Here is a 10,563-nt window from a genome sequence, read left to right as displayed (position 1 = left end):
AGGTTACAGATCATTAGTTACCCTGGACTAAAAATGTTGATTAGTTGTGCGTTGGTGATTACTTCATTAAAGTTATGTAACTTATTATATTTGAGTACCTTTTGATTACTTTTCTAAGAAATGTTTTAAACTGGGCAGTAAAGCTGAAACGTCCCATTGGCTGTGCTGACCTGTTTTCTCTGGAAATATACCGAAAGCAGGCATTTCTGCACGGTGCAAAGGTGCAAAGCAGCTAAATGAATTTTATCCACCCAAAAAAAAATAAAAAAACAGTTTTGAACGATTTAAACTGGTTGACCAGTTTTTGATAGTTGACCAGCTTAAGTTATGTTTTCACACGACAGTTTGATGGTTTAACCGGTTATACCAGCTTATAATGCTCATTCTAGCTGGTTTAGCTGGTCATAACAGCATGACCACTTTAATAAGCTGGCCACACCAGCATGACCAGCTGATGACCCACCCAGCTAAACCATTAAGGAGTAGCAAAAGCTGGGACATGACCATCAAAGACCATGTTAGACCTGCTAAAACTAACTAACAGCGTTACTCCGTTAGTTGTTAAGTTATTTCTTTCCGCAGCGATATGTTTTTCGTATAACCTTGTTACCGAAAAGAATATATTCAGATGTAACCCCCTTTGTAATCACCAGCATTTTGATTAGTAAATGTAATATAATTACGTATATTTTCTCAGTAACCGTAATGCATTACAATTTCATTTATTTTGTAATTTCATTACGCAACGCAGTTACATGCAGCTAGGTAATCCCCAACAACAGTTACCTTTAAATTCAGGGAGCAAGTGAATCCACAGTGGAGGTAAACAGGTTAGCAAAGATTAGGTTGCTATCGCTACGGAAGGTGGCGTTGTGGCTTAGTTGGTTAAAGCGCCTGTCTAGTAAACAGGAGATCCTGGGTTCGAATCCCAGCAATGCCTTGGGCTTTTCCGCTTTTGATGGACAGTGTGTGGCTTAGCCCGGTGTGGCATGCCATGCCATTGACCGGAAGGTTCCTGTGGCTGATTTCATCCTTGAGCAAAGCCCTTAACCCCCAATTGCCCGAGGAATATCAAGACGTGTAACGTGTGCATTCTATTTGTCGATTATTAATATTAATTATAATTATTTATTAAAATGATCGTTATCATTATTATTGTCATTGTTAATTATTATTATTATTTCACCATTCTCTATATATACTCTAAACATGTCACTATGTGAAAATCCCAGGAAGGTGGCTGTTTCTGAAATGCTGGAAAACCGCCACATCGGAAATCGCTCAGTTCCCACATCAGCCCTTTCACCCTTCTGTGTTCAGTTTCAGACACATGTGATTCTCAGTTACGGAGAGCGGCCGGTTTGCATGACCAATCGGGTGAGCTAATAAACAGACCATTGAGAGTATACCGTATAAGTGAGATTTTTCCGTACTGCATAGCAAATGAAAGCCATTGGTGTCCGTCAGATTTAGTACAGCTTAGTTGCCTGAGTGGGGATTAAAAAGGTTTATAATCTGTGCATTTAGAGATTTGTTTAATCCTATTTCCAACAATCTGTTATCGTAAGAAGCAAGTCAAAACTCCAGCTTGTTTTTATTATCAAAGCGTGTAACGAACAAGCCAGCTGCCATGACGTCCTAAGAAGCGTTAATCTCTCAGTTGTTACTTACCTCTTTGTTCATTTGTAAATAAAGGTTTCATGGCTTTGTTGTGATTATCATTATAAAGAAATTTGGGAAACATAATTTCATTGTATTTGATTGGTATTATTCCCTACTAAAGGGTTCTTTTGCGTTTTACTGTGGTGAGAAGGTTAACCTTAAAATGTTAAGTTTAATTGCATGGTGTTTTGATTTTAAGTGGTTTTACCCAAGACGATTTTCTATACATGATGTAGCAAGTGTGTTCCCAAACTAATTCAGGTTAAATATCAGGTACAAAAAAACAGAACACCTCACAAGTATACCCTGAAAACACAACCTTCAACTACTATGCTCCTTTCCATCTCTTTGTGAAGGTGTTTATTTTAGGAGACCACACACATCAATGGATGGACTTACCACTGATTAACTAATATGCAAAGAAGTTAATCCTCAGTGGATAACAATTGTGTTAAGGAAAAAAAAACAACGTAGTCCAAACGTGCTTCTGGTTTTGTCAGTTGCTGTATACGTGAGTTTATAACGGGTTTTGAATGTCGCATTTGCATTTAAACATTAGCTATAATGTGCTTTGGTTGTTGTTTGGTTGTTTTCCATTAGTGACCTTTTGAGACAACTTTCTCTGTTGTTTGAGCAAATTTGCATCAGAATTGTTACTGTTATCAATATGACAGCTGTTATTTCCTGAAGTGATTAATGTTAAGTATAATGCATTTGGGATTTGAACTTGGATCCGCAGATGCTCTGTCATTGAGATCACCCCCTTTATCAAGTGTCGGAACCACTTATGCAGGACAAGCAAATCATTCACGGTGTGATTGTGACACTGTGTCAGTCCTGGGGGAGAGAACCTTGGGTGAGTCAATGACAATTTATTCCTATATTATTCTGTTTGGAACCCCAGCCATGAGAAAATGAATTCATACGTAGAGCTTCACTGCTCACCAGAGGGACTAGTTTGTCACTGTAGGTGTGGAGACGTTGGCCGGCAGCAGTGGAACTCACAGCAAAGGTCAGATGGTAGGGATGACTGAGAGAGGCATTTCTCATTGTCTCTTCCCAAAAGGAGGAGGGCCAGTCATAGAAAAACAGGGCAGACTGCCTCATAAACCAGCCTTTATTAACGGAGTCCTTTCCGTGGGCGATGGTCAGCAAAGATCCTAGTGCATGCAGCTGTAACAGATCCTATATTCCACAAATGATTTGTCTTTATTGCTTGTCTTTAGATCCAGATACGTACTGCAGCATTGTCAGTTTTGCTCTTTAAAGCATTGCTTTGTTATTCTGAATGCATGGCCTCCCATTTCTTGAAAAGAAAAAAAGAGACTCATAAAAATGTCTGATTTTGTGTGTGACATCTATGAACTTAAATTTGGGATATTATTGTTCCTTAAGTCCTATTTGGTTTGTTTTTAAGGACTTGCTTTCGTGCCTCAGGGGACAGAAAATGGCTGCGTTCTGCTTTTGATGTGCAGCCTAATTGAATTCAGTAACGACAATGCAGGAGAGAAGCACTCAGACCGTCACAAAGAAACGAAGTCAGCTCCTTAAGTAGGTTTCTAAAGACCACCAAAGGCCCCAAGGCTCCAAGCACCATCTCCTCCTCCATTCCTGCATCAACGTGTCCCGTTGTGGCCACACAACCTGCCTTAGCAGACAGGTCCAAAGCCTCAGGTGGGGAAGAGGAGCAAGCCCCAAAAATACAGACGCACAACTCAAGTCTCACAGCTTCTGTCTACTGACCTAATATTCATTTAAAACAGCCTGAATTTTGTCAGCTACATTCTCTGTAGCCACCATCTCTGGACAAATGTATCACCTGAAGTAATATTCCAATACCTACTTTTCATATACCTTATATTGACTGGTAAGGAAGTCATTTCAAAGCAAAGAATATGAGCCAAAGCAATTATATTTCATTCGTATGTCTGGTCTAATTCCATACAGAAGTCTGCCCTCATGGCTAAATGCAGAAGTAATGTAGTAATAGAAATCTTTTGATTTTTGACACCACTGACAATTACTGTACGGCAAACATTTTTCTCGGCAAATAACTCCAGGTCCTCATCCATTGAACCCAGCCCTACTTACTGCCATAATCAACCATGCATTTTATTTCCAGAAAAAAAAGCAATTGCATTTGTTTCTAGTTTCCAAGCCTTGCCCTCAGGGAATGGTTTTGAAGCTGGTGTTATCAGCATAACAGCTCAGGTGAGCCTGACATTTAAGTTACCTCCGTCGTTAGGGTTAAGGTTACAAATCATTCCTCTGCCCCACAGGCAGCAGTGACAAGAAAGTGACCTTTGGGAAGTTCTAACTAAAGATCATAGGGGGGAGAAACAGTCAGTCAAGTCTCCCATTAATTCCTAGTAAGGAATCTCTGACAGTTGGTTGAGTCCATAAACCTGTTCAAGATAAGTGATATATGGGTAGTTTTGGTGTGTGGTAAACATTACCCACCTAATAAAAAAGGAGTATTAAAGTCTGTAGGCAACGTTGCACCATAGACGTGCCTGTTAATACAGGAACGTGACTTAGATATCTGATGCAGTATTATACTTAAGACCCAACATTTCGGAAATTTAAGTAGCTAAATATTGCCTGTACGTAAAAAAAAAAAAAAAAAAAATCAAGAACCATCACATGTGAATTAATGCTATCAAATGTATAAAAAGTTTTCTACTAAAATTTGAATGAGTCGAGCTTTTTTTTTTGCACGAGAACTCCCCTCACAACATAATGAGTTTTCTTAATTTCTTCGGTCAGACCGGTTGGCTTCATAATTAGCTATGTCACCCTGGGGCCGATGAACAGGGCCAGCCAGAATCCCTCCTCACTTTGTTATGCGATGACAGCGACCATGGGTATTTTTCGCGGTTTCCTTCCTGACACTAGCGAATACGATAAACACCACTCAACCAGCTGCACCCTGATTAATCTTAACATGGAACTCATTTTCTATCATTCAACACCCATTATTGGCTTAACTACCACTTTAGCCAGCCTTTCAGGATCGCCATCCTGAGATCCCCGCCTGGGGTACATTTCTTGTTTCTAGGGCTTCACTTAAAAAAGTTGCAATTACAGGGGTTGGGCAATGAAATTGAAACACCTGGTTTTTGACCACAATAATTTTTTTGTATGGTGTGGGGGCTCCGTTTTTGACCAATACAGCATCAATTCATCTTGGGAATGAGTTACAAGTCCTACACAGTAGCCAGAGGGATTCCTCTTGTAGAACAGTGGCCAGGTCTCTATGTGATGCTGGTGGAGGAAAACGTTTCCTGACTCACTCCACCAAAAAACCTCAATAATATTCCGATCTGGTGACTGTGCAGGCCATGGGGGATGTTCAACTTCACGTTCGTCAAACCACAACAGTGTATTATCATCCTGATACATGGCACCACCTTCAGGGTACAACGTCTGAAACATTGGCTGGACATGGTCCTCCATAATGGTTCAGTTGTCCTTGTCAGTGATACACCAATTTAGAACAAGTAGTTGACCTATGGAATGTCATGATATTGCAGCCTGATCTCCTGGATGTAGGAAAGACAGTGAAGGTGGACTCATGAGAGAAGAGTACATGTTTCATATTATCCATAGCCTAAGAGTTAAGCTGATGGCACCATTGAGACCCAACGTTTGGCATTTGCACGTCTGACCATGAATGCTGACCCAGTGTAAACAGGAAAGTCCAGGTTCAATTCAATTCATTTTTATATAGCGCCTTTCACAACAGTCATCCCAAAGCACTTTTACGTAGATGTGTTGTGATACATGAAACATCATTAGAGAGAAATACAGAATGGGAAAAAGGAAGGAAAGAAATTAAAGCCAGAAGACAACGGAGGAGAGGAACCAAAAACTCCCAAAGGAGGAGAAAAAAAAACCTCTGGGGGTCCAAGGTCAACTGGCTGCCCACCCGCCCCACCCTCCACCCCCCACCCCTGGGCATACTAACATTACTGAAAACTGAAAAGAGTGGACTTGCTTGCTAAAAGGTGGGTTTAAGCTGTGAGGTGCACATTTAATTCTGCAGTGAGCTGGGCAGTGGTTGTATGTTTTTCGGATACAGTCTGGGTTAGATACCTGGACATCCCTGTCAGACAGCTTCCTCTTGCGTCCACAGTAACTCATGTTGGATGTGGTCCGTCCTTCGTAGTGGTATGCTGACATTACCTTGGATAACCTGGCTCTCGATGCACTTGCTGTCCTGGTCACAGATGATTCAGTGAGACGTGCACCAACAATTTGTCTGTCCTCTTTTGAACCAGGATATGTCTCCTGTTGTGTGAATTTCTATATTTTTATGTACAGCTGTGCTATTGCTCTGCTAATTCAACCTTCAATTATTTAATTATGCAATTATTTAATAGCGTAGAGACTTTGTGGCCAACAGGGGGCGCCATCCAAACACTGACCCATGTGCGGTGTGCAGGCTGGAGGAACTCCTGTCAGCGGCAGGCATGAGCTCAATTAAACCTTGAATGTTTTCTTTGTCTCTTACACAGACGTTTTCCCTCAAATCAACACTGTAACACATGGAAATCTTTCTGAATGCTTACTACTTTTCACCTAGCACATTTAGTATTCTGATCAAGGACGACAGTTCCTTTTCCCCCCCGAGTCTCAAAACACCGCTGGACGGTTCACAGATGCAGCCCATTTGACACTATAATATGACAGGAAACAGACTCGCATTTTCAATTTGTATGGCTTTACTTATAAGGAAAAGAAAAAAAAAATCTATGGAGTATGTGGTACACTAGTCCAGATTCTTAAAAAGATGTCGGACTTTCCTGACTACAAAAAAAAACTGCCATTTAATGCAGCCTTACTAAAAGGTAAAAGTAATGCTCAAGACTAATATACAAGTTACCGAGATGTAAAACATACTGATCTTATAGGATGTTTGTATATTCCTAGATCACACGTTTCATTCCACTGTGCTTGCTGAATTTGCTGAGAATCCTTGGCAATAACAAGCCTGCAGATTATAATGCAAAGTCTATAGTTAAAGGGCACCCAGATCCTATTAATCACACACCTTTTTTCAAAGTCTGATCTAGTAAGCCCACATTAACCACCTTCCACAGTTTTTTTTTTTTTGGGTGAGGTTACTGCAGTAATGAAGCCACGCACAACATGAGAGTGTGACACAGGGTGACGGGCTGCTAACACGAGGATTCGCTTTATTTCTTATTCTCCAGAGACAAGGCGCCATGTTTCACACAGAATTAAAAGGCCGTTCCATGTTGCGGTGTCTTTAAATGGAAAAACAAGAGGGCTAAAAAGCAAACCGAAACGTGACACCGCTCACACAGTGAGGCACAAAAGAAATCACAGATGCTGTACACTAATTTCAAAGTAGAAACACAGATCGGCCTAAAGGCACTTTTAACTGGCAGAATGTGTGAGTTCTCCAAAGGAGGTCTGTAAACCATTATGGGTGAGCAGTGCATGTTGTATGAACCCCCTTTAAATACCGCTCACAGATCACTGCACAATGGCCGCTTTGTGGCCGACTATCGACTGTCTGCCACTCCGGCAGACGCCCAGCTTAAGGCAGGTTATCTGCTTATCCCTGTGCAAGCACTGCATGATTAAAAGGAAGTTTCAGAGCAACACGGAAGGTGAGAGAAATGCACTCCTCTTAGATTCCAGCCCAAGATCTTCGAGTAATGGTGCAAATTAAATGGTGCAAACAAAACAGGTCTAATATTTTACCTCGACAGGCTTTTGCGTCTATGCAAGTCTGGAAATCAGGCACACGATACAGTAGGAACAATAAGGTTTTCTAGAACCAACCAGCTGAAACCCTCTGGTAGTCTTGGGTTCTGAAGGGTGTCTGCATAGAGGGAAGTGGACCCAAGCAGGATCAGCGGCACCCCTCCCAGGGGAGCAATGACTTGAGGGGGAAAAAATCCATGCAATCAGTGCAACAGGGCTGGTTTTATGCGTCTGCTATAGATTTTTAAAGAAATATGATGCTGAGGTTGTTAAAAATATTGAAGCCCAAATATGACAAGGACTAGAGGTAGGGCGGCACCTGTACGTTATAAGTCTGATATCACTTAAAATTTTTGTCTATAGATTAAAATTCTTTAGAGTCTGTACTTATCCACCCAACTCCTAATTGTCGTGGATACGGTCACTGAGGGTGGAGCCTATTCCAGGCAGCATCGGTAGGGGAACACCCTTGATGGGATGCCAGTCCATCAGAGGGTGCATACAAACACACTACAGGCAACTCAAATACGTCGGTTAGCGGAACTGCATATCACTGGGCTGCAGAACACAGGAGAGCCCAGAGGAAACACACACACACACACACACACACGCACACACACGCACACACACGCACACCTCCCCACTGCTGTAAGTGTGAGGGAACAGTGTGGCCCAGTGTGTCACCCGGCTCTACTCGTATATAGTTATTATAAACTTATTATATACTCATAAGGAACAAGCTGAACTAAAAGAATAGGATATCATAAAATCATAAAACTAACCCGACTACCCTCCACCCCCCCCCCCCTCCCCAAATATAAAATTAAAAAAAAGCAGGTTGGCCTCACGTGACCCCGGCATTCCCCGGAGAGACACAGTCGTACTCTTCACAGAAGCGTGACCCGACCCGTGAATATAAATGAAGGTCAAGATGTGAGGAGAAACCAGCGTGCCGGAGTCAGAAGGCAGCAGGGCACCGTAAGCAATGACAGCCAGAGGGCACGGCTGGGCGAGGCCGCACATGCAGATGCCCTGCGTCTTCTTCAGATTAAAAACACAGCAAAGCCTCCGTGGTGCCCAGCGAGTCGCTCAGCTCCAGATGTCCTGCAGATAGCGCTTCTCCTCCCGCAGTCCCGCCACTGCCTTCATCGCCTCAAGCTTATCCACCTGCAGCTCCTTTCCAATTATGTCGATCAGGGTGTCGTTGACATCTTTGGCCATGTTTTTGGCATCCCTAGGGTTCAAAAAAAAAAAAAGAACCCAAAAAAGAATCAGTGTGTGGAAGCGAGAAGTCCGTCAGCGAAGAGGCTGCAGACGAGAGTCGCGTTCTTGCTGCTCAGACACACAAACTGCACTTGAAGGCCATCACTTGCATGTGTGGACAGCCCTTGGTTCGCCCCAGGACTGCATCATACCTACCCCCCCCCGGGGAAAAGGGACGACTCCACTCACCCGCAGACGTAAAAGCAGCCTTTCTGTCGGAGGAGGATGTCACAGACGGCCTGGGAGTTAAGGCGGAGGTTGTGCTGCACATACTTGGGTGGGGGCTCTGCCCCTTCGTGGGGGTCCCGGGAGAAGCAGACCTTCAGGTGGGTGAGGGTGCCGCTCGTCAGGAACATCTCCAACTCCTCCCTGCGGAGGGAGGGTTTATTAAACAGCAGCGATCTGACATCAGGGACGACGACGAGAAGCATGTGACAAGCGGGCTGGGTTAGCTGTGGGGTCCTCTTTTAGACAGCAAATGAAATATGAAAAGTAAACATGATTAGTCAAAGAAGGTTCAGTCCTGATGGGGGGGAATAAGATCCCAAAACTGACACATTCCTGCTACAGCTCAGAAGACATCTTAGATTTCTAGGGCAAAGTAGCCAAGTTACAGTAAGAAGGCAAATAAGCCGCAGTAGAAGGGAGCCCCCTCAGATAATCCTCACATCACGTTCATTTACCAGGTTTTTATTCAAAGCCACAAGAATCAGAGGTCAGGATCCAACAGTCCCTGGAGCAACTGCCATTAAGCATCTTGCTTAACCCCAAGAGTGCAATCGCTCTGCCAACCACAGGATTTGAACCAGCAACCTTCTGTTCACAGGCAAAGCTGCATACTGTCCTTTACCGAACTTCCTGTGGATTCATCGTTAGCGTATTAACGCAAGAACTCACTTATACAAGTAACACACCAGCATCAGTGTAACAGACACAGCCTGAGAGTTTAGGTTTAAGGTTTCTAGCGGACTGACCAGTCACTTTCTTACTCTTAGCCAGAATCCCATGAAACAGATTAAAGCAGGGGTGAGGAACCTGGTCCATGGAGGTCTGGTGCAGGTTTTTGGGAAGATTTGTACATCAGCCAACAGCAGTAGGTCCTCAGGACTGGAGTTAAGAACCACTGCTTTATTATTGGCTGACTGAGAGATCATCCCAAAAACCCACACCAACCCTGCATGGAACAGGTTCTCCACCCCTGGATTAAAGGCATGTTCAGATACTCTGTTGTACTGTGCTACGCTCCCTCAGTTCTCCATCACGCTGGCCCTGGCCTTGAGCAACTCAGCCACCAAGGCCCGCTATTGCAAGGCCTCTTAACACCGAAAGGATGCGTCCCAAGGTCATAGAGCACCTCCACCCCAAAGGTGACCTCAGCCTCCACTTGCTTGGACGGCCTCCCTGAGTCACATCTGTATCTGCTGGCGGCCACGTTGACACCAAACCACTGGCGTTGCCCCCCCCCTCCCGGCGAACCCTTACACTTATTTGATATTTACAAAATAAATAAATAAATAAATCCACCTATCCACCTGACCTTCATTGGGCTCTAGGTGACCTGCTACACGAGCTGAGACGGCTAAATAAAAATTGCAAACCGCGGGAGAAATAGCCTGCCTGTCCGGATTAATTTAGCAGGCGGTGGGTGATATCGATTTCAGACCCTTTATACAGATGTCAAGTGCTCGGGCTGATTAGGAATTTATGTAGAGCTCTGCAGTCATAGCGGGATCCCGGCCGCCCGAACGCGGGGCTTAGGATGTGATACGATACCAAACACAAGCCTTGTTCTACATCATCCTCTTTATGCTGCACAGCTTCTCGGGTCAGTGTCGGCAGAACCGGCATCGCTGAAAGCAGACACGCGCTGCGGCCGAGTTGTGCCACACTACGCTGCCGAGG

General features: G+C 43.8%; 1 protein-coding gene and 1 non-coding gene across 2 annotated transcripts in view; one reads left to right on the top strand and one right to left on the bottom strand.

The window, feature by feature from the left end:
* The first annotated feature begins 866 nt into the window (after positions 1 to 866).
* trnat-agu (transfer RNA threonine (anticodon AGU)) lies at positions 867 to 940 on the top strand. Its single transcript has one exon. It is a non-coding gene; the product is annotated as a tRNA-Thr (tRNA).
* Positions 941 to 6,832: 5,892 nt separating this feature from the next.
* mtrr (5-methyltetrahydrofolate-homocysteine methyltransferase reductase) overlaps positions 6,833 to 10,563 on the bottom strand; it is a 22,049-nt gene continuing 18,318 nt past the window's right edge. The window contains exons 14-15 of the mRNA XM_048976483.1: positions 8,851 to 9,030; positions 6,833 to 8,632 (exon numbers count right to left, since the gene is read on the bottom strand). Coding sequence (XP_048832440.1) covers positions 8,488 to 8,632; positions 8,851 to 9,030 — 325 coding nt within the window. The 3' untranslated portion in view covers positions 6,833 to 8,487. The remainder of the gene's footprint in view (positions 8,633 to 8,850; positions 9,031 to 10,563) is intronic.

This window comes from Brienomyrus brachyistius, chromosome 15 (genome assembly GCF_023856365.1).
Source record: "Brienomyrus brachyistius isolate T26 chromosome 15, BBRACH_0.4, whole genome shotgun sequence".
In the NCBI taxonomy this organism is placed as follows: Eukaryota; Metazoa; Chordata; class Actinopteri; order Osteoglossiformes; family Mormyridae; genus Brienomyrus; species Brienomyrus brachyistius.
This window is presented reverse-complemented; position numbering and strand designations above follow the sequence as displayed.